The 25,546-nt window shown below is 37.4% G+C and overlaps 1 protein-coding gene across 2 annotated transcripts in view; it reads left to right on the top strand.

Annotated features, from left to right (window-relative positions):
* The window catches only part of focad (focadhesin), a 166,404-nt gene that overhangs the window by 51,575 nt on the left and 89,283 nt on the right, over nucleotides 1-25,546 (top strand). For both annotated transcript variants that reach the window (XM_003216604.4, XM_062971878.1), the window contains exons 12-15: nucleotides 6,110-6,214; nucleotides 6,940-7,041; nucleotides 7,685-7,815; nucleotides 9,051-9,177. In XM_003216604.4, coding sequence (XP_003216652.2) covers nucleotides 6,110-6,214; nucleotides 6,940-7,041; nucleotides 7,685-7,815; nucleotides 9,051-9,177 — 465 coding nt within the window. The remainder of the gene's footprint in view (nucleotides 1-6,109; nucleotides 6,215-6,939; nucleotides 7,042-7,684; nucleotides 7,816-9,050; nucleotides 9,178-25,546) is intronic.

The following is a 25,546-nucleotide window of genomic DNA, read 5'->3' as shown; positions in this document are numbered from 1 at the left end:
TTTAATGGATGTGAGGGTTCCGTTAAATAATATTCTAAGGAAACTTTGCCCTGCCTAGCAACTCAATCCTATGTTTTTTTTCAGGGAAGAAAGTTTGCTACATCCTACTCCAAGTTGTCGGTTGGAGATACTGAATCTACAATTTTAGAAATCATTAGTTAGCAAAATAATTTCTAAAGGCTAAAAAATCACTCTGTGAGTGTATATTGCTGTTCAGTCACATGGCTGAACACCCAGGCCAAGTTTTAGCCAGAAAGTCTTTATGTGTAGAATAGTTCTTATTTTATGAAATAACGTATTTGGATCCAAGCTAATAATCTCATGCACAGCTGTTAAGTCTGGTTGCGAGACAGACTTTTATAGAGATTCCGGCTTGTTTAGAAATGCAGATTCCCTCCCTTTCCCCTACTTTTTGAAAAGCAAATCCTGTAAATCTTTTGTCAGGCACCTAATGGAGAAGGTTGACCTAACTGCCGAATCTTTGGGGATGGCGAGGAATTGAAAATGCTGCGTTGCTTAGCAACACATTCAGGGGCTTTCGGAGCCTGTTCGTATGCATCAAGAGTTAATGAATCTGGAGGGTGGCTGTTGGAAAAGTGTTGAAAAAATGGAAGAAGACTAAATGCTCATTTAGCATTGACAAGGGCTGGATTTGGTGGTTGTTATTTTTTTTTAAAGCGAGTGTTGTTGATTTAAAAAACCCACAAAGAAGCATTGATTTTGCTTTTTGATGTAAAGACATGGTCATATATGCAAATTTGTGTACATATTTCTGTCCATGCTGGAATAATTTTACTCTTGCAGGTTTTGTGTGTGTGCGTGTGGATGGACAGATAGATAGATCTGTGAGTGTGTGTGGATTTTCAAGGTGAAGACAAATATACAATCTGCCAGATATTCAAATCCTGGATGGAAGATGGTTTATCCTAACTGTGGAATGTTGTAAGAAATACATTTATAGCCAAGAATGTAATCTTCAGAGATGAAAGAGATTGGCTACATCTCATTCCGAGTTTCAGTAGATCTTGGTAAGACTAACAATTAATATCATCCAGGGCATGTTGTTTTCTAAAACAGTCAATTTTAATCAAATATCCTTTTGAATCCAACATATTCTGTGCAAAAGTGTTGACTGCAGAAACAATAAGTGCCCTTTTTTGTGTTTTCTTGGCAATCATATCTCTGTTATATTATGTTAATAGTAACTTCAGCAATTCTTGCCAAGTTGGACATTGCAGGAATCGCCTCATGGTGTTTGGAACCATTAAACTTTGAGTGCTTGGTTTCTGTTTGAAGTTATGCTAATTTCAAATAAAATATTTATCATCTGAAAACTTTTTAAGATCAGAGAGAAAGTTGCGTGAATAATCGTAAGCCGTTAATGTGATTAAAAATGAACTAAAAAGATATAAAACCCTCCAGGACAGAAAAAATAATATTCCAGCGATATCTTTCCTCCCGCTCCTCAAATCAAGCTTTATAATAAAATAAAAACAATATGGATTTGTGAGAAGGTCTGTGTTGCTTTTGTCAAAGATTACTTCTGTCTCTGGACTGAGCTTGAATCAGTTTAATTAGTCCCAGCTTTATCCTGCTCTGACTAAGACACTGTCATCCAGTGAATCAAGTGGAAGGCCATAGGATGAGGTTGGTGAGCATCATTTTATACAGTAATTTAAGAACTGCCCATTATGAAGACTATAAGATATTCGTCAAACTATGGCAAAGCATGGAGCCATGGTTTTTCTCACTAATCCCTTATATTCAGTGGACAGAAATGAATAAGCCCTGGCATTTCAAAACTCAGCAGAATTTAAAAGTCTATGCCAGAATCATGTTTTTTGCCAAATTATTTTCTATTGAGCCTGCACTACTTTATTGGAGGTACTTATGGTCTTTGTGTTGACTTATAGAACTTTATCTTTGATAACATTTCTTGGATCTTTATAAATGAATTACTACTGGCAATAGACTGTGGAGAAAATTTTAGAAATGGAGTAACAAAGTACTTCACTCAAGAAGTAGAAATTCAGAAAGGGGTCAGACAAGGATACCCACTCTTGCCTCTACTTTTTATTCTAGCAGTGGAAGTATTGGCGAGGCAAATTTGTTCAAATCCCAATATGGAAGGCTTAACAATTAAGCAAGAAAACTACAAGATAAGACTCTTTGCAGATGACATTGTGATTTTGATACATAATCCTCTACAGAATATTCTAAAAGCATTAAAAATAATAGTGGAATTTGGAAATGTGGCAGGGCTATCGATCAGTCAATCAATCAATCAATCAATCAATCAAAACAAAACAAAAATTATAACTCATAATATGAATAAAGAGAATCAAGAGATGCTGAAACAAAAGACAAAAATCGATATTACAACTAAAGTAAATTATCTGGGAATTCAATTGACAATTATTCTGAAATATTCAAAAATAATTATGATAAAGTATAAAAAGAGATGCAAAAAGATTAACAAACATGGAATAATTTGGACTTGTTCAATTTTAATTGAAGAATCTCTACAGTTAAAATTAGTGTATTTCCCAAAATGATATATCTGTTTCAAACAATTCCATTTTTGATGAAGGATGCATATTTTAAAGTTTGGAATAAAAATTTGACAAATTTATTAGGAAAAATTAAAAAAAACTAGAATAAAAATGAAACATCTACAAGATGCAAAAGATGCAGTTGCATGGATATGAATTAAAGAATTGATTTTTTTTAAAACATAGGGTTATTAACAATTGAAGGGACAGATTTAAGGTACAGTTGGCATGCATATTTGATATATGACAAAATGAAATCAGACTTTGACATTAAGAAACACTGGATAAGGAACTCATTTATGAGAATATGGAACAAATATGAAAGACTTTTTAATGATAAAATACTGGAATGGATGAAACCGCAAGAGGTATTTCTACAGTTAGGAACACCAAGGAGAGAATATGTATTTTATAAACAATTATTAGATAAAGGGGACCACAGAAACTAAAAACACTTTAGGATCTGCAGAAAGAAGATTAAACACAATTACATGGTTCCATTATCAATGTCAACAAAAACATCAGTTAGATAATAAAAAGATATACAAGAATCTGAGAGTCATTGAAACCTGTTAGAACAGATAAAAGACAAACAGATAGGAAAATTATATAAGTTCCTTCGGAAAGACTTTACAGTTGAACAAGTAAAAGACCCTATGATCCAATGGGCAAAAAACGTGGACTGAACAATAAAACTAGAAGAATGGGAAGAACTCCGGAAGAAATGACTCAAATTTACAAGAAGCTATACCGTCAAAAGTTTTTGGATAAAATAATATATAGATGGTATATAATAGCAGAAAAGCTATCGGAGATGCATAAAACGTCTGACCTATGTTGGAAGTGTAACCAAAAGACTGGAACTTTCTACCATCTGTGATGGACTTGCCCAAAAGCAAAGAAATTCTGGATAAATTTATTGAAACTATTTTAAAGATTCAAATCCCACTGAAACCAGAATGTGTAAAATTGGGATTGTTAGATAAGCAGATATTAAAACAACAGGAAATAATTTTCTTTACATAACAGCAGCTCGAATTGAATATGCTTAATTATGGAAACAGCAAAATATATCAACATCAGAATACTGGATTACAAATGTTTTCGAGATTGCCGAAATAAACATACTAACTTTGACTCTACAACAAGTAAAAACCCAAAAATTTCAGGAAGAATTGAAATATTTCATGGAATGTATAAATAATCAGAAGAAAATGACTACAACAGGGTTTTGTTCTCACTTCATTTTTAAATTTTTTAAAATATATACAGAGTTTGTGTATTGTTTAAAAAGGAAGAAGTGAAGATAGTTAAATATCTTTAATTTTTGCTAACTTAATCTGTTTGCACTAATTTACTAACAGATTATTTTTAGATTTACTATGTAACTATTAAAATTAAATAAAGCATTTAAAATAAATAATTTAATACATATAAAATATAATTATTAGAGATACATTTAATAGATAGTTATTGAATTCTACTTAAATATAAAGCTGTGTTTTATAATAAAAATGAAGATAAGCTTTTAATGAAGAGGAACTGGAATAAGAGACTAGAACATTGTGAGATAATACTGGAAGAAGATATGGCTATTTAGTGACAACATCACTCCTTCCTTACGATAGTAGATAGCTACATGGACATTTTTGGTTATATAATGCTTATAATTGATATGAAGAAATAGATGCATTAAAAAGGAAAAAAATGCTTTTTAAAATGGCTGCTTTTTCTTCTTTCCCCCCCAATGTAATAAGAGCATTAAGAAAACTTTGTGCATTGATAATTGCCTCCCCTCCTTTTCTTTGACCTCTTCCTTCTTCTTTTGTGACATATGTAATATTTGTTACAGTTTAATCTATCGGTAATAATAATAATAATAATAATAATAATCTTTATTTTTATCCCATCCTATCTCCCCGAAGGGACTCAGGGCGGTTTACAACAAAAGATTAGCAAACATTCAATGCTGACAAAACATGACAAAACAGATCAAATCATAAACAATAAAATAAGCAACATTGAGATGTACTTATAAAATACCTCAAAGATAACAAAATTAAAATTTGGGTGTACAAATATAATATTTGTGACATGTTTACCTAATAAATCTAATAATAATAAACTGTTTAAACATTAAAAATATAAGGCAATTTGTGGCAAGCTAATAGGGCTGAGAGATTTCCATTATCTGAGTCAGAATGTTTAGTAAAGTGCTAATCCTCCTCCTTCCTATAAACTAGGGTACATAAGTGAGTTTTTAACAGCTTCTTAAAGGAGAGGAGGGAAGGGGCCATTTTTCACTTTTGGGAGGGAGTTCCAGAGGCGGGGAGCAGTCACGGAGAAGGCCCCCTCTCTCGTTCCCACCAGCCACGCTTGAGACACGGGTGGGACCAAGAGAAGGGCCTCCGCAGACCACAGCGCCTGTGCTGGCTTGCATGCAGAGACATGGTTTTGCAAATAGTCTGGACCCAAACAGTACAATAACTCCATCTCCCCCTTTATTTCTTTTTCTTTCCTGTTTTCCCTCTTCTCCTTTTTTGTTGTATAAAATTTAAAAAATAATAATGGAAAAAATGCATTCAAAATATTTTTTAAAAGAATTGTGTCTTTCCTAAGTATGGACAATGAAAAAGAGAGGCAACTAAGCTTGTTAATCAAAATTTATTTTAATGTTGAAAACTCAAAAGACATTACGTTGTTTTTGCTATCCTGGGGGAAAGTCACATTAAAAGAGTTCTTTCTTAGCCATTGTATGTAATATGATAATTGAACAAAACCCAAGTGATCTGGAAACCACGGATTAGAAATGAAAATGCTAGGAGTGCTAAAGAATAATTTTGTTATTCTTAGTTGCCGTCGAATCAGCTTCAACTTACAGCAGCCTTAAAAATGAAAGACCTCCGGGAAGTTATTAACAGCTCTGCCAAGATCTTGCAAATTATACCATTCAGTTATTTAGCACCAGATTGGAAGAAGGTTCTAATCCCAACAGAGCTGGCTCCACTCCTTATTCAAACTGCCCCAGTTGGTTTATTGAATTCTGATTCCATAGACAGATTTAAAATTTAAGGCAACATTGACTGTTATAGTATTTGTGTGCCTTTTGGCTTGGTTTGAATTTATTCACTCGTTTCTAACCAATATAAACATCCAAACTTGGGGGCACTAAGTTATAAAATTACAATAATTGAAGTTAAGGGCAGGGTGGGGAGGAAACCTCAAACATTCAAGAGAGAGTTTCAGTCTGGAAACAGATAGTAAAACTGAAATGGAAATCTTTGTAATGCTCCACTGGCAATTAATGAGTGGAATTGTTGGAAATAAAAGGACCTTGGAAATAATCATTGCCACAACTCATTTAGCACTGAATTTTGAAGCACTCCAGAAAAACTTTCCATATCCCTCTGGCAATGTTTTTGGAATTTATTTTGATAGTTAATTATTTCCTGAAGGTTTGTAGAATTCATCACAAAATGGAGGCAATGTTTTATCATTACTATCAAGTAGCTTATTGTATAGAATTTAATATTTTTCATGTATTGTATTTATATTAGGTGCCAAATCTGATTCCCGTCTTGATGTTTAAGTTGGGAAGACCACTGGAGCCAACACTGTGCCGGAATATCTTGTATACATTGCCTGCTTTGGGTGTGCACAAGGTCAGCATGAATATTTAACTTCTTATATTCATTTGGTGGAGAATGGAAACTGTTTTTTGCATCAAAAGGGTAAAAGTGCATATGACTAAAGAGTATAATAAACAGGCCAAAATACATGAATCCATTTAAACAACAGTAGTAGGTTAGTAACATTGTGTTGCATCCATGTTTCTTTCTTATATATGTATTTTTTATTATCTTTGATTAAACTAATGTAATATATCACTTTTTATACTAGATATGGAAGTGGAAACAGGTTATTGTTATGTTGATGATGGTGGTGCTATTTATTGTACACAATAAATGCAGTTTTCAAATTGAATCTATAAAATAGCACGATACGATATGGGTACCATTCACATTATACCAAACTGAATAGGAAATGTAAATGTATATGTATATAAGGTGGAAAGACAATTCCCTCTTCTCTACATAGTGAAAACTGGAGGTAGGGAGATATCAGTCTCAGCATGGAATTGTTAAGCAAATACCTACCATTTTTAAAAGACTATTCTGCTTCCTTGGCTTCCATAGTAATGCTAAATTGTGGAGCCACTGATGTAAAAACTTTGCTCTGTGGATATAGTTTTAGAGGCTTAACTTCTCAGTAATTTTGAATTTGCTGTGAAAGCCATCTTCCTGGACAGATTCTGCTAAAGAGTGTAATGTTGGTGTGATTGTGGCCATACATGCACGCTAAATAAAGCAAGAATTTTTCTTTCCAGGTCTGTGTGGCACAGATTTTACGTGCACTGCAGGTGTTGGGAAGCACGCCAACGCTTCAAGCTGTTACATTACGACTGATGACATCTTTATGGGAGAAACAGGTTGGCAAAAAAACATTGAAGACCCTTCATTTCCAGATTGAGAAGTTTCATTTTAGGGAACCATATGGTGCCAATGAGACCTCCTTAAGAGTGGGATGTCAGTTATTACGGTAGCATTGTTTGGTGTGAACACTGGGTGGTCATCATATATGGGCCTCAGACAGCATGTACAATCCCCATTTTTATGGTTTCTGCAGCACCCCTGAAAACCAATTTTTTTTACCATGTCACCAAAGTGTGTGGGTCTTGCTTGTAAAGGTAGATCACTCTCCCATAAGCTTCTAGGATGTGCAGTCCACCTTAAAAGCAAGCTGACATATAGCTTCCATACACCCCCTTTTCCTGTAATAATTCATTAACACTTGGTGCCACACACTTATGTGTCTTGTTTAAATTGCAAAAGTGTTATTTTCCTGTCATGCTGCAGTAAATTCACCAGCAGGGATTGAGGTGGAGTGCAATCCCACAGTTTTTCCTATCCAATCTGTAAACTCCTTCTGTTGTTACAACTCATCACAGGGACTTGCCTAGATTGCACCGAGACTTATTCCTGAGTATACACACATAGAAATCTGTTGCCTACTCCTAGTGATTGAAATATGAACATTGAAGCCACCAAACATTTCCATCACTTTCCTTTTAGGATCGAGTTTATCCAGAGCTACAGAGATTCATGGCAATGTCTGATATGGCTTCTCTGTCTGTCAGCAAAGATACTCAGTGGGAAAAGGTGGTTGCCAAAGCTGCTTCTATCAGAGACATATGCAAACAAAGGTAAGGAAAAAGTTGCTTTTGGGAGAGGGTTAAAGTGAAAGTACAGATCTCTGTCAGAGACAATGCAGTTGAAACCTCAGAACCTGAAATGGATCCAACCAAATAAGCGGCTATAAACTATTTCCAAGGTTCGGGCCCTTTACATCTATGAAAGGAAGCTTGTTTGTCCAAAGCTGGTACGTTTATTTGGAGGCTTTGATCCATGCTTTGAAAAAGCATTTTTTTCTGTATACTGTACTTCATATTCCTGCCTTCTGTGTTTTAGTTTTATCAACCAGGAAATAGAAGTGCGTGTTCAGATATGAAATCTTGATGGGGATACATTTCAGATCAAGAGCTCTGTTTCCCATTTGCATCTGTATTCTCTTTCTTCAGCTCATCATACAGGTTGAATCTCACTTATCTGAAATTCTTGGAATCAGAGATTTTTCAGATTTGTTTCCATTCTTGCATATACATAGTTTATTAAGATTAGGTAGGAAAGGATGCTAGCTGCACACTCAGTACTGAGTTTTTCTTAAGAAGCCTTTGTTCCACCACTGTCAGGAATTTGTCAAGGAAAAGGGGTAGGGACTCTGGGTTTGTGGCTTGACTTATACAAAACCTCTGTAAAAAGGAGAGATAAATCCAAATTAATTTGGCTGCTGGGGCACATGCTGTGTTGGAAAGCTCTGTCAGTCTAGACCTGCCATTTCTGTCCACTTCCATGGCATCACAGCCTGCCATTGATTGGGTGGAAGGAGACCATGGCATGGAGTTTGCTTTTCACTTTGCAGAGAGGGAATACTTGCTTCCTGAAAAATGTTAAAATGTGAAACTCAGTCCCTTTCACCTTTTTAATAATATCATAAATGGGCCAAACCATCTCTTGCGTAAGAAAACCTCAAGTCAGCAAGCACCTTGAAGACAAATAAACATGCAAACACATGATAATGGGCATATGATGGAGTAGATTGCAGATCAAGCACACCTATTCCAAATATGTGTTGGTGTTCGAGATCCCACAATCTCCCTCTTAAGACCCTTCTACACTGCCATATAATTCAGATTATCAAATCAGATAGTCCACATCTGCTTTGAACTGGATTATATGAGTCTACACTGCCATATAATCCAATTCAAAATAGATAATCTGGATTTTATATGGCCGTGTAGAAGAGGCCTTAGTTGCATTTTAATAAACTGATCTCAATTCTGCTTTGGGAATTAACACTGTAACTCTTACATTTGATTAGGCCCTATCAACATGGAGCAGATATGTTGGCTGCAATTTCCCAAGTTCTGAATGAATGCACAAAACCTGACCAAGCCACACCTGCTGCTTTAGTCTTACAAGGACTTCATGCACTTTGTCAAGCTGAGGTAAGATTTGTTTGTCTTTGTGTATATCTTAGCATATCTTAGTTTGATGTACAGCAGATAAAATATTCTTTAATAATAAATCAAAATAATTAAAAACAATTTAAAATACATATAATTAAAATGCTACCAGAGGGCAACCCTGGCTTATAAGAGACAAAGGCTTTACAAAATTGTGTAATCTTGGCTGATCACCAGAAATCCAAAAAGTCCCATATAGAGCACACTATACTACACTAATTTGGACTGATTTTGTGGTACTTAAGGAATGAACCAGTGTGGTGAAATCGACATTCCATTGAAACAATGACCAAAGTTGGACAAAGGCACAATCTGGCTACAGCAGAACCACTGTAACCTTATACATTCAGAGCCAATATTTTCCCATCAGGTGTTTGGAAACTATTGGCTTGCTACACTGGGCATTAGGTGGTGATCTTTCATCCAAGTACTAACCAGGGCTGAACCTGTTTAGCTTCTAAGGGATCTGGTCCCCTGAGTTTAGGTGGGATTCCACATAGAAATGGATCCATCTAATCAGTTTCATCCAAGAGAGACTTGAAGTTTTGCTGCCATCACTTTCTTTAAGACTTTACTTTTAAAAAGTTAGAAACTAGGTGGTGGGATCTAATGAAGGCCTCTTTAATAAAGGTTTTGTAACACTGTCTTTTAAATGCATTTACAGTCTCTGCTATTCATTTAGCCAGCCCTCCTTTGTAGTTCTAATTAGCCAGAGTGGATTAGGGTTTAATAAACAGATTGTTAGCCCCGTCTTTCCAATTGGTTTGTCCACCCCACTAATGACACATCTATACTGACCACTTAATGCAGTTTGAAGGCTGCTTGACAGCACTGTGTTTAGACGAATGTTGCGGATATGCAGAGCAATGCTCATTAAAACTGGAATAAGCAAAGTTGGGGAATACACCGAAATAGAGCCTGTAATGTGCATCAGCGTACCTAAGTGTAATCCCCATTGCACATTGAAACAGATTAAGGGAAGGGTGCTCTGGAGATCTAATGTGCATTGTAGCAGCAGAGGGGGTAAGTAAAAAAAAAATCTTGATTACCCACAGCCATAAAGCTATGGATCCTGTGGATCCTGGAACTGGTTTGTGATCATCCAGGCCTTGAACTGGTACCATGACTTCCTATGTAATTACCCACATAGTGAAATCGCTTTCTCCTCTGCCAGTGTCACATTGACATAAGTGGTTAGTATATATGTGCCCATGATTGAAGAGATTGAAATTCATTCATCAAAACTGATATATGCCTGAATTACCTTGTTAGTCCACCCTTCAAATTAGGAAGGATCTCAGCCATTTTTTCCACAAAATGGTTTGTGAATTCATCACTGTTAATTTTTGAGAGCTCTTCCTTAGAAGTCTGGAAGCCTAGAATGTATTTGTCCAACGAAATGTACTGGATGTGATTTTGGTGATGCGATATAGTTAGCAGAGAATAGCTTCTTCATTACTTTCACAGTTCTGAAGAAAGCTTCAAAATGAACCTTGATTTATCTCAAGTCTTTCTCCACCATGGTTCAAGTCATCTGTCCAAATGCCTAATTTACCAGAACTCCTCAGAGAACCAAAGAACTCATGTCCTACCTTCAAGGAAAAGGATGCTTAGGAAGGATCATCTGGATCGTCTCTAAGTCCATAGACTTGTCAACGGAATCACAAACAGCTGAAAAATCCCTCTGAGTATTCAGGAATAGGAGGTGCTGTTAGAACAGAAGGTTAACTAAGCCTTTCTGTTTTCTCACTCATTAGTCATTCATTTTACTTCTCAGATAATAAATTGCACCTGCCAACCACACCTGTGTCATTTTATGACTGATTCACAAGTATCAGAAGAAACAAACATTCCTGATCCCAAGCATTTCAGATAAGGGATATGTGCATTTTAATGGAGTCATATTTTTCTGTTTGTTTTAACCATGTTGTACCCCATCTCGAGCCTTATTATTATTATTATTATTATTATTATTATTATTATTATTATTATTATTATTATTATTATTATTATTATGACACAGCAAACAAGATAGATATGCTGGATTTCGTTTCACAAAATCACAAGTCGAACACTTTCCAAGTGTCTAGGACTGTGTGATGTATTTTCGGATTATGTGCGCAGATCCCAGCAGGGTGGCCTTTTGCAGTTGGCAGATCGTAATTTTGTCAATGTCTATTGTTTCAAAATGCCGGCTGAGATCTTTTGGCACGGCACCCAGTGTGCCCTTCACCACCGGGACCACCTGCACTGGTTTCTGCCAGAGTCTTTGAAGTTCAATCTTGAGGTCCTGAAAGCGGCTGAGTTTTTCCTGTTGTTTTTCGTCAAAGCGACTGTCACCTGGGTCATCAGCTGATTTTTCGATCTTGGCCTTAATTGCATTTATTCTGATGGCTTGCTCCTGGGCTGCAAGGATCAGGCCTTCTGTCTCCTTCTTCAGGGTCCCATTCGTGAGCCATAGCCAGGTCTTCTCCTTATCAGCTTTTCCTTCAATTTTGTCAAGGAACTTTCCATGCAATGTTTTGTTGTGCCAGCTGTCAGCTCTAGTTTGTAGTGTGGTTTTCTTGTACTTTTTTTGTCTGCTGTGCTTTGAGGAGTTTCTGATTTTTGACTTCAATCAAAGCAGGTTATTCACTTTGCTTTACATATTCTGCCAGGGCATGTTCTTCTTCTTTGACTGCTTGTTTTACTTGTTAGAGTCTTCTGCCCCCTGATCTTCTAGGCAGATTATAGCCGGTCAACATCACTGCGGGGGTGCAGTGAATGATGAATGGTCATGAGTTTTCTTGTTTTTCCGTCCAAATTGTCCAGTTCCATCTGTGTCCAGTTTATGATGCCAGCAGTATATCTTATGACAGGTATGGCCCAGATGTTTATGGCCTTGATGGTGTTGCCTCCATTGAGCTTGCTTTTGAGAATTTGTCTGACCCTTTGTGTGTATTCTTTACTGACCACAGTCTTCACATGTTCATGCTTGATGTTGTCCAGCTGTAATATGCCCAGATATTTATAGGCCTCTGGCAGGTGACACTTGATCGTTTGGCCATTAGGCATATTTATGCCTTCACTTTCAATGATTTTTCCCTTCTTCAATGCCACTGTCGAACATTTATCCAAGCCAAACTCTATGCTGATATCAGTGCTAAAAATTCGGACAGTGTTAGTCAGAGACTGGATTTCAGTTTCCGTTTTCCCATACAGCTTCAGGTCATCCATGTACATCAGATGGGAAATTTTGTGAGATTTCTTAGATGTTTGATAGCCGATATTTGTTTTTTTGTAAGATTGTTGACAGAGGGATCATGGCAATAATGAAAAGCAGAGGGGACAATGAGTCTCCCTGGAAAATTCCTCTCCTGATGTTGACAAGTCCATAGCTTTTATTTCCAACAAACAGTTCAGTTTTCCAGTGCTCCATCATGTTTTCAATAAAGGTGCCAACGTTTTTACTAATCCCGATGGCGTCCAGGCATTTGATGATCCAGCTGTGTGGGAGTGAGTCAAAGGCCTTTTTGTAGTCAATCCACGTCATGTGAAGATTAGCTTTTCAGCTTTTACAGTTCTCCAGAATCATTTTGTCAATTAATAACTGGTCTTTTGTGCCCCTGCTTTTCCGTTTGTTGCCTTTCTGTTCATCTGGCAAGATTTTTTTTTCTTCAAGATAGTCTTGAATTCTGTCAGCTATGATGCCAGTCAGTAGTTTAAACATAGTGGGCAGACACGTTATTGGCCTGTAGTTTCCTGGTGCTGCTCCTTTTGCTGGATCCTTTTGTATCAGGTATGTTCTTCCAGTTGTTACCCATTCACTGATACTTCCTTTCTGCAGCATCTCATTGAATTGTTGGGCCATTTTTCCATATAAACTAATCAGATGTTTGAGCCAAAATCCATGAAGTTGATCACTACCAGGCGATGTCCAGTTCTTGACTTTTTGCACTCGTTTGCTGATCATTTCAGTTGTTATTTCCATCTGTTCCATTTTGTTCTGTGAGAATTTTCCTTCAAACTCCTTTATCCACCCAGCGTTTTTGTTGTAGTTCTTATTATTTTCCCAAAGCTCTTTCCAGAACTTTGTTGTTGCAGTTTTCTCTGGCTTTATGGTTACTGTGTCTGTTGTTTGGTTCAGACTCTGGTAGAACCGTCTTTGGTCTGATTGAAACAGTTGATTTTGTCTGTACTGGATGATTCTGGCTTCATATCTTTCAATTTTTCTGGCTGTTTCTGTAATTTGTTCTTTCATAATTTCCCAAGCTTCTTCAATTTTTCTGGTGTTCAGCCAGTACTTTCTGATTAGGTATTGCTTGATTTTGTCATTCTTCAGTTTCTTCTCTTTCATATTTTTCAAGTTACTATTATTATTATTATTATTATTATTATTATTATTATCAATCTGTAATAACTGTCATACCATCACAACGGCTCAAGACATTCTTTATCGCTGGACATGGAAATATGTAGAAACTCCTAGGTGTATTTCAGCACATTGGCTTAATAAACCATATACACTAAACACAGAGGGAGATACTGCAGCCACCAAGATAACAGTTGCTATCTAAGATCAAACATTCCCATGTGTTTCCTGCAACAAAAAACAACTACAGGAGCAAAAGATCACAAAGGACCAGTCGCCATCTCTGAAGTATACAGATTAAATATTATTTTCTTCTGTTGACCAAAGAAAAAAACAGAATTTGGGGAGAAATATAGTATCTCAGATTTCCCCCCAGATATTGGAATACATGTATTTGCATAAATGCATCCTCCTTTTAATCATGGAGAACATGGCATTGTTGATGCGGCTGGTCTACATATATGCCATCATTACTCTTTATAAGTTTGCTTGCATCTTTCTCCAACTTCAGGGTGCTGTGGTATTTAATAAACACTGTAAAAAAAATTAAGAAAAGCTCTGGCTGAGGAATACTCTAGCAGGTTGTATTGGAACAGTAATCCTTTGAAGCTTTTAAAAAGCCTTCTTAAAAAAATAAATTCAAACCTGCATACTAACTTTTGGCTCCAGTTAAATATAATGATATCCATGCATTATAATGTAATACATTGCATAATGTAAGAAATGCTGTGTATGAATTACTCACATTGCTCCTGAGCATTGGGCTAGACTTTAGGTGATTTATGGAGATGGCAAAATCATTTTGTGCTTTTCTATAATGGAACCTTTTAATGAGACTTATAGTGTTCACTGGCTTGCATGTCAGGCCTGGAAATCATACATTGTAGTTCTTCCCAGACCACATTTACTAATTCTTTCAAATCTTTTGTTATTGTGCCAGCATGATTCAACAGAAGCCAGCATACTTTCTATGAGCCTATATATCCTGGTTTATAATAGATTTCATGTGTGAAATATATTGGGCAGGCCAACTAAAATTCAGAGATGAAAAGGCTAAGCTTAGTTTGCTATGTGTGCATGTTTATTGTGTCTGTATGTGTATGTTTTGCAGTTATTTCTTTTCTGGAAACAGTTCTGTTCTGTTTACTTTCTAATTCCACATTTATGAGACCTAGACTGAGACAGAAGAAGAAAGAGATGACAGAATGGTATGGTACAATGAAAATTACGTTGATGACAAATTACTTTGGTTAGTGAATTTGACCACTAGAAGAAAATTGTTCCTTGAGCATTCTTAAAATAACTTGGCTATTAACATGTGAAGTAATGTGGTTTTGTACATACACAAAGCAGAAACTAATTTTTCTAAGAAGTCTTTTCTCTGGGAGCTTATAAAGCAGTCTTGAAGATTTATTACTTATGCCTCTAGTCCAACACAGTCCTAACATTGGGTAAGGAGAACGAGTGCTTGCCATTTATAGAGTGTTCTGGTTATTATGAGTTGTATATGGTTCTCATAACAAAAAGTCATAAAGCCATTTGACCTTCCTGGGGATCTTTTCCTTACCTATGGAAATGGAGTGCCAGTTGTGTTGAAAGGGAAACATCTACATTTTGCACCTCATGCTCTAAACCAGGGGTCCCCAAACTAAGGCCCGGGGGCCAGATGCGGCCCTCCAAGGTCATTTACCTGGCCCCCGCCCTCAGTTTTAGACTTAGGCTCACCCAAAGTCTGAAATGACTTGAAGGCACACAACAACAACAATCCTAATTAACTTGACTATCTCATTGGCCAGAAGCAGACCCACACTTCCCATTGAAATCCTGGTAGAATTATGTAGGTTAAAATTGTTTTTATTTTTAAATATTTTATTCTTCTTTCATTTACTAATATTGTGCTATGGTAATATCATATATTGTGTACCTATATACATATAATATTGATAATAATATTATAATGTAATACAATATAATACTAATAATAATACAATATAATAATATTATATATTAAATGTAATATTATTAATATTACAGTATAGTGGTATAGTACAATATAGTCATATATAATGCTAATATTGTGCTATGCTAATAATATAATATATTGTATGTACATACAACTTGTAAACTGCTCTGAGCCCCCTTCGGGATGAGAGTGGATGGGGTATAAATGTAGTAAACAAACAAACAAACAAACAATTGTTGTTGGGGTTTTTTGCACTACAAATAAGACATGTGCAGTGTGCATAGGAATTTGTGCGTTGTTTTTTTCAAATGATAATTCGGCCCCTCAACAGTCTGAGGGACCATGAACCGGCCCTCCACTTAAAAAGTTATAGGACCCCTGCTCTAAACAGTCTCACTGTAGTTCAGTTTATGTAAGGATATACACTATGAGCCATTCTTGTTGATGGGAAGGCAAGCAGTGATTTTAGGAGCTGAGTCCTTCAACAACAGGTGTTTTTAACTCTCAAATTTTCTTTGTCTTGCAAAGTATGTTTTGCCTTATTTTGGGCTGTCTGCTCATGAATGATGGAGCAAGTTCTGAACAGGGTAATGCTTGAAACAATAATAGTAATTTCACTCTAGGTGGAGTAAGTAACACATCACAATAGATCCCATTAAGCTTAAAGGCGTTTAGAAAAGAAAAAAAAACTATTAGTTAGCTATAAACATACGGAGCAAGTCATAGGCCATGCCATAGAAAAAGAAAGAGCTAAATGACTCAGAAAGGATTTGTTGTTGTTTATTCGTTCAGTTGCTTCTGACTCTTCATGACCTCATGGAGCAGCCCACGCCAGAGCTCCCTGTTAGTTGTTGCCACACCTAGCTCCTTCAAGATCAAGCCAGTCACTTCAAGGATACCATCCATCCATCTTGCCCTTGGTCGGCCCCTCTTCCTTTTTCCTTTCATTTTCCCCAGCATCATTCTCTTCTTCAGGCTTTCCTGTCTTCTCATTATGTGGCCAAAATACTTTATCTTTGCCTCTAATATCCTTCCCTCCAGTGAGCAGTCAGGCATTCTTTCCTGGAGTATGGACTAATTGGATCTTCTTGCGGTCCAAGCCACTCTCAGGATTTTCCTCCAACACCACAGTTCAAAAGCATCTATCTTCCTTCGCTCAGCCTTCCTTATGGTCCAACTCTCCTTATGGTCCAGAGGATTATAGAAAGTTATAGTCTTGCATGATCAATGAGGTATTTATTTAGCTTTTTGTTTTATCTTAGAAGTGAGGAATTAGTGAACCGTAGTGACTTTTGTGTGAAGTCAGGAGGCTATTTTTAATTCAGTGGCTTCTTTCCTCCCACTCAAACATTGAGTGGAGAGACATGAGTAAAGATGGATGGTCCAACAGAACATATAATAATAATAATAATAATAATAATAATAATAATAATAATAATAATAATTTATTCTTATAGCCCGCCCCATCTCCCCGAAGGGACTCGGGGCGGCTTACATGGGGCCAAGCCCGAATAGAACAATAAAAACAAGACAAGAAACCAATAAAACCAATAATCAAACCATAAAAACAAGTCATAAAAACCACATACATGAATAAGGTTCAAAGAATCTAGGCCAAAGTGCTAAGAGTGCAAATAAATCATATCATCAAGGGAAGGAGGTTACTCAGCTGTAATGGCTATAAAGTGCCATTATAATACTGGGGAAGGCGTTCACTGAAATGGACAGCCGGTCAATGATACAGAGATCAGTCACCAAAAGCCTCCCGGAAGAGCCAAGTCTTCAGGCTCGTCCAAAAGGAGAGGAGGGTAGGGGCCTGCCTAATCTCTCCGGGGAGCGAGTTCCAGAGCCGGGGGGCCACGATGGAGAAGGCCCTCTCTCTCGTCCCCACCAGCCGAGATTGTGAAGGTGGTGGGAGCGAGAGGAGGGCCTCCCCCGACGAGCGAAGAGGTCGTGCAGGTTCATAGGGGAAAATGCGGTCTCGAAGGTAGGTGGGTCTCAAACCGTTTAGGACTTTGTAGGTGATAACCTGCACCTTGAATTGGGCCCGGAAAATAAATGGCAGCTAGTGGAGCTCCTTAAACAGTGGCGTTGAACGCGCCAACATAAATGTGGATATGGTAATTCTACATTTTATAAAAAGGGTGATAAAGTTGTAGTTCTCCAGATATTGTTGTACTGCAGTTCCCGACATTTCTTGCCATTGGTTATATTAGCTAATGGAAACTGCTGTTGAATAACTGGTGGGCTGTATTTGACTTCACATTAATCTGTAAAGCTTCAGACTTATTGCTCACATTTAAGTAAGACAATGCTGCATGAATGTCGGAGAAGTGGGTTTGTATGACAGATACACTCGTGACTAGACTAGAGAATAGAATGGCCTTTTGTGTCTGCATTGTTTTTAGTAGGGGTGGGAGACAGGATCATATGTTCCTATATGCATCTACTATGCTAACAGTGTAGTCATGCACATGTCAACACAAACAAAAATCACGCTTTAACTTCAATTTGAATTGAATCAGAGGCTTCATTGGAGAAGGAGCTACCCTGTTTCCCCTAAAATAAGACATCCCCATAAAATAAGACCTAGTAGAGGTTTTGCTGAATTGCTAAATATAAGGCCTCCCCCGAAAGTAAGACCTAGCAAAGTTTGTGTTTGAAAGCATGCCCTCCGAACAGAACACCAGAGCATGCAGGATCGGTAAATGTACGTACCATGGAGTGTTGTACATGGAAATAATGGTAGTAATAAGAAATTATTGATAGAATTCACAGTTTGTCTAGTTATGCTGTACAGTATATGATACATGTTCATTTCTTTGTTCAACAATAAATGTGAATTCTTCCTTATGGAAAAATAAGACATCCCCTGAAAATAAGACCTAGAGCATCTTTAGGAACAAAAATTAATATAAGACACTGTCTTATTTTCGGGGAAACACTGTAGCAACCACTGGTTCTCCATATAATTGCAGCTCCAGTCCCTGGAGCTTGAAGAACAGAAGCTTAGCTAACAGGGGAGAACACCAGAGATGTTGTCTATAGGCATGATGGAAGAAACTGCATTAAGTGAGCTTGGGTCTCTTGTGTGAAACATCCCCAGACCATTAATTCTGTTGAAATCTTATTCTTCAGTTAAAACTGGATCCCGGTTCTATATGCTCCGATTTGTGTATATGAACTTAAGACTGACATTGATTTGTGGTGATGAATCCTAATTATGTACCATTTTTACTGAGTGTGTAGTATGGGAAGCAGTTTTGTGTGTGTTTGAGAGGATGCATTGCCTCTCATCCCAATATTAGTAGATTTATGGTGAATGCCTTATTGGTGACTTATTATTAAGTGAGCTGGCCAGCTCCTTTCAGTTTGTCACCAGAGTGTTTGCACAGTTATAATGGTAGGATTCCAGCTTTAACTGCCATGGTTCCCTCATTTGCAGTTTAGAGAAGGGTGTTTAGAGTTCTCACCAGAGAGCTTTAGTGTCTCACAAAACTACAAACACCAGGATTCCATAGGATGCAGCCATGGCAGTTAAAGTAGAATCATAGTACTATAGTGTCATGTGGGTGGGTCCCTATGAGGCAGCAAGAATCAGGCTACTTGTCTCAATGACATGGAAAGTGGGGTGCTTAGACCTTTGGCACTTTACAGTTTTTTATTCTGCACTAAATATTTGTTAAATTCTTTCCTCTAGTGATCTTGAGTCATTTTATATACTCCCAACTTTTTTCGTTTCCCCCCACAGCAACTTTGTAACTTTGTGAGGTAGGCTAGTCCCAGAGAAAATCACTGATCCAGTGTCTCTGCATGAGTTTCATGGGCCATTGGGGACTTCCAATGCCGTGGAACAATACTGTTTAGCAGCACCACATAAAGGGAAGGTCCATACAAAAAGGGAAGCAGAATTATCCCTCCATATTTGTGGGTTTAAGTTTTGCAAATGTGATTACAGTATTCTCAGATTTGATCAATATGATCTCTTTAGCAATCTCTAGGGCCTCTGGTGGAGGGTGTCCATAAAGTTGCAGTAGAGGTCCTAGAGATTCCCAGGGAGGTGTTCTCTTAGGTAAAAAAAAGTGTTTTCAGTTTGTGGCTTTTCCTCTTTCATTGTGTGTGTGTGTGGCCCTATGCTCCAAACCATTGCAGTTATTGGAGGGCCTACTCTTGTGAAGAAGCCGGAAGCAAAGTAAATTACATCAAAGAACTGACTATTCATGCAAATGAATATGCCAGATTTTAAAAAAAGAATATGACCTAGGTTAAATCCTCATAGTCTTTTCTTCAGATCAAAATGTTTCTATGCCCCCTTATCAGTGTTCGTAAGTGAGAATTATGAATTCACTTTCTTCTAATATGAGAATGTCTCCCATATTGGTATTGCATGGAAGGAAGCATGAAAAGGATACCAGCATCTGAACTCGGTGATGTTAAAACCTTGTTAATCCTTAGAAATGGAAATGCTCCATTCATCCTAAAACAACAACAAAGGCAGGAACAATGAGCACAAAGTTTAAAACAAACTTACAAAGAGGGCTTGCACCCGAAGCCTTTGAACAGTGTCTGGAGTTACAAAGATGCTTTCTGATCAGCTCTTGCCCTGTTGTGTTGGCGCTAATAGGTGTCCCCCCTGATCATGGAGCAAAATCCCTTTCATCTCCTGCATTTCCTAGAGGGTGTTGTACTCTCAAATAACAGCAGTGCATAATTGAGCAATAACTATCAAGGCGCAAGGCATTTCCTGGGGATTCATGACCGAGGGAAAGAGTTCACTGCAAGCCGTTTATCACAAGACAGAATCGGCTGTTCCCCGGAAATGCACCATGCCAGGATCATTAGTGCTGTTATTACCTTTGCATTTGTTTACTTTTTAAGTAGGTTGGGAGGGAAGCATAGTTTTGTCTCCCTGTGGTGTCTTTGCAATGCGACAGGGTCGGCGACTCTCAATGGGAAGAGCTGCTGTGCTTCATTATTCCAGAAAATCCGCTTCTTGCAGAAGGATCCAATCAAACGTCTGGATTTCTCCTTCAGTTAAGGGTGTAAAGATAATTTATGATTGGAAATGGCTCAGTATAGCTGAGAGCCCCCAACAAGCAAGCTAGAATGGCCATCTGTGTACAGTGATTTTTTTAATTGTGTGTGAATTTTTTTATATTACGATGCAGAGATCTTTTTATTAGCATACTGCTGGGACACAACTACTCTGATTGGTTTTACTGTGGAATGAATACAAAGTGCTATATTTAGTTAGTAGGGGAGAAAAATATGTATATATATATTGAAAACCCACACATTTGCACTGTATCATAAAGCCTCTTTTTCATTTCTAGACTCTTGTTTGCAGCTTTGATGCCTCAAACACCTGAAAAGGTTTTTTTTTTGTGTCAGGAGCAACTGGAGTTGCTTCTGGAGTGAGAGAATTGGCCGTCTGCAAGGATGTTGCCCAGGGGATGCCCGGATGTTTTGATGTTTTACCATCCTTGTGAGAGGCTTCTCTCATGTCCCCACATGGAGCTGGAGCTGATAGAGGGAGCTCATCTGTGCTCTCCCTGGGTGGGATTCGAACCTGGCAGCCTTCAGGTCAGCAACTCAACCTTCAAGTCACAAGGCTTTTATCCCCTAGGCCACGGGAGGCTCCTGAAAAGTAAACTCTAGGTGCAAAAAACCCACCTGTTTTTGGTTAAGACACAAAATTAAGTCACTGTCCTTTCAGCAGTCCTGCAAGGTAGTTCATGAGAATGACTATCCCAAGGTCCCTCAAGTGAGTTTTCTGGTCAATGAATCTGGATTTCCTAAATCCCGGTCAAATATTCTAACATTCCAGTACTATATTCTGATTATTTTAATGAATAATAATTTTATAAAAGATATTTAAGCATTTAAATTTGTCTTCTTTTAACTTTTTAAACCATGTAATACGATTCCAGTCTTTTCTTTTACTATTTGCAATACATAGTCTACATCATTACAGTCAAAGAGGATGTAATGCTTTGTTACCTACTTTCATCTCATATTACTGCCCTTATGAGGCCAAACTAAACTGGAATATAGTAAACCAAGAAATTGATTTAATTCACAAAAACATTGCTTAAATACCTTGTCTGTTCCAGACTAGATGCAGTCTAGATGAGACCATCAGATTTTAACTTTGGTATGAGAACTAAAAACATGAAAGAGACACCCCTATAGTTTTATACCAAGAAATGCTAATTCTGCATCTTTATTTCTGGGATAGTCATCACTTCTGAGTGTCATATTTGTAAATTTTATTTATCTCATTTTAAGGATATGCTAGGTGGGAGATTCTGGGATTTGTTGTCTCTAAAAAAGGTAATATTTCCAACCTCTGGAGTGCCATATGTGATACATGGTTTGGCATGTGCTTTGTCTTTTGTTTGTGCTGCCCTACTTTATTGGTCTTGTAGCTATTGAACCACTCGTCGCTGATCACTTTTAAAAAATTACAACTATTGATGTTAAAGCAGACAACCAATTTTAAAGCAGTCTCCATAATCCCAGTGATTTGCTGTATCTCAGCCAAACTCCAAGGGCACCCAGAAAAGATCAAGTAGCTTTGAAGGCTGGTGAGCCAAACTACCACAGAGAAGCCAGGTTCTCTGGCTGCAAATCATGATTGGTGAATGAACAGTGCCAAACTGCACATAATAGTGTGGCTCAAACTATGATAATGCTTAATGTTATTTTGCTACCTCACAGCATAGATTTAGGTTGTGTGTACACAGAGAAAGAGAGGCAAAATGGAGAGGAAGTGAAAAATTCATCTTGGGATAGTACTTGAATTTGGAAGACATGAGATATCAAAACGTTAAGTTGAATGCCACTCTGCAGTTGTGAGGGGTGATATCTTGAGAGCATTTGCTTTAGCAGTAACATGGTCAAAACTGGAAAAAAAATTAGGGAACAGTTATGCTTTACAAATATTGAGGAAAACTACACATTCAGTTGCTCTTTCCATTGCTGGAAAAATAGTGTTCAATCTGATTAGAGACTTCATTTTAATGCTAGCACCGGCAATTGTATTCTTCACAAAAATTGGACCAGTAAGACTTGATCAGTTTTTCTTGTTTAGCAGCAAGATTAATAATTGCACAAAACTGGAGAGGTCAAAATACTCTGTCAGTTTTACAATGGAAGAGCAAATTATGATCTATTGTGTTTATGGAAAAATCAAGGAATTAACACATTCCTTAAGAAACTATGATTGGCACAATATAAATTTTAACACCATTTATTATCCCTTTATCTTTTATGTTAATAGCAATACAAATGAATTCAGTACATTAACTTCTTATGTAAATTTATGGAAAGATTTCATGCATTACCTGTAGGCTTTTATATTTACCTTTTCAGCAGAGGAATTGGAAGAGTACTGGTAATCGTTTAAACAATTATTATTCCTTTTTTTAATAAATGAAATGGTGTGAGTCAACTGGCCCTGTTTATTGTTGAAGCGAACAGTTTAGAAAAGAAAGAGGGAAAAAAGAAACACAAGAATGCTAGAAAAACAAGATTCTCCCTTAATTTCCCCAATTTGGAAACTTGATATCAATCTGAAGAGTAAAGATTGTAGTAGTTGTCCAGACAAACATAATCCAAGGAGAGGATAAACAGACACCCTTGTACCTTTGCGACTTTTCCATGAAGTGTTACTTTTACAACCCCCAAGAGAGTGGTTCACATGAACATGACCTCTCAAATCTTGATTACCTAACACTTGATGACCTGCAGTTGGAGTGCAAGGGACATAATTTTTAAAAAATTGCATCGGAGATTACTGTGACAGATTTCCTTTCCAGACTAGTCCCATAGCTCAAACCTTTGCTTCCCACTCACTTTGCTCCTTTTAGCCATAATATCCCTCCCCTGGATTGGGTACTTTGCCCTCAACGTGATCCCTATATGTACCAGTGAATATATTGTTTGGTGAGTTTTCTGTGGTTAAGCATGTTCAGATTCTCTTATTAAACTTAATAGCGTTACCAAACACAGTTGCAAACAAGAATATATAAGCAAAAGTTTATGCATTAATTCTACAATGTAGATGCACCCTAAGACCCATTTAGATTACACATTAAAACCTGAGCTTCAATTTTATCCCTAATTCTATGCTATCCTTTGCCATCTCCTGACTGTAAGAAACAAGCCTCTATTTTTTTGTCTTTTGGTACTCCCACACACATCAAAAGCCACAACTTGATAAACCTTGGACATTTGTATGTGATCTATTATGGAAATCTACAGGAGAGTTGAGATCTATTAAGAACATTGGGTCCCAAACTGGGATTGCTGACTGTATGTGTTCAATGTATGTAGACCAACACAATCCAATCTGCAGTGGTCTTCTTTGTCTTCCATATATATATACCACATTTCCTTTAGTATAACGTGCCATCAAATGTAAAGCACACCTCAATTTTCAAGGTGTGCATTACAAAAAATTGATTTGCTGTTGAATGTAATGTGCCTAGTTTATTAGGTTTATATATGAACAGAATATCACATACCCTGTGCAATTGGAGTTTTTTTAAAGACCTCGTGAATGAGGCCAGTTGGGAGGCAACTACTCCCCGCTCTCTCACTCACTCTTTGCTGCCTACCTCCCTAATAACAGGCCCAACGGTGCAGACAAGGTTGCATCAGGGAGGCAGGTAGCGGAATGGCTGACAGACAAAAGGAACCCGTGCACTTCCATCAGGCCAGGCTCTGAGGCTGCCAGTCCAATGTGAGAAGGTGGACTGCTGAGTGAGTGACAAACCCAATGGAAGATAAAGAGAAGCCGATGGTAGTGGCTGCAAGGCATCTGCATCAAACCAACCTCTTGGGCTGCGGAGTTGAAGCAAAGAGGTCTCGCTGGGTGAGATGGGGTGTCCGTTGAGTGAGGGACTAACCTGACAGAAGAGGGGTGATGAGTAAGCGATGGCACCGGTTGCAAGGTGCCAACAAAGAATGAGTGAGAGAGCAGGGAGAAGATTGGATTATATGCACGATTCTAACTCACCATCAAACTTAATGCACACCTCATTTTTGGTTATGTATTCCAGCCAAAAAGGTCAGCATTAGATTCAAGTAAGTATGGTGTGTATGTTTATTATTAGTTTTGAAGCCAGTTTTATGTTTCTAAAGCTGAGACTGGGCAATCACAAGGGATTGGTGTGCTCCTTTGGATTTCCTTAATTCATGATGGACGGTACTAACACTGAACTACCAACTGCTGCAGCTTATCTTGTGCATGTTATGTTGCCTTGGTTTAAAGATAGATGAATATTCTAAAGAGTGTTCCTTTTCTTCAGTTGTTAGCAAATTATTTTTGATAGACCATTTTCTTGATTTTTCTCTTTGTTTCTGCATTCAGCTTTAAAAGATGTGGTTATAAGTGACAGTTTAGTAAGGGCTCCAACCATTATATGAGAAACACTGGGTGTGATTGAAATAGATATTCTCTCATCACAATCCAGCTAATGCAAAAAGAAGTGGCTGTGACATTTCTATTGATTCTTCAGAGAAGCTTTGAAAATGGGCAGAAGACTTACTCGTGCACATTTGCCTGGTATGCAGAATCTTCATAGTAATAGGGCTGTGGTCTGAGACATTCTTTTGCATTGACTGGATGTTGGCGAATGCATTGGACAAATCACCTTTAGCAAATGTGTCAATCAGTTAACCAAATTTGATCATACAGTCGTAGACCATTAAAACATAATAGAAAAACTAAACTGTACAACACAGCCTAGATTAAAACCAAATTAAGAAGTTGTTTAAAAGTTCTTGAAACATACTAGATTTGGTCATATTTAGTACGTACAATTTAAAAGGGAGACAATCATATGCGCCTGAATCACAGTTTTATCAATGTTTACAGCAGAGAAAAGGAACTTTCCAACAATTTCTCTTGCACATTTTTGGTGACTGATGACCTCTTGACTACAGTCTCAAGTGGTGATTTGATATTGTTTCATCCATATAGTTCCCTTCACTTGCTCTCCTATTTACCTCATCTATAATTTCCCAACCTT

This window comes from Anolis carolinensis, chromosome 2 (genome assembly GCF_035594765.1).
Source record: "Anolis carolinensis isolate JA03-04 chromosome 2, rAnoCar3.1.pri, whole genome shotgun sequence".
In the NCBI taxonomy this organism is placed as follows: Eukaryota; Metazoa; Chordata; class Lepidosauria; order Squamata; family Dactyloidae; genus Anolis; species Anolis carolinensis.
Note: the sequence above shows the minus strand (reverse complement) of the source record. Positions and strands in the feature narration are given on the sequence as shown.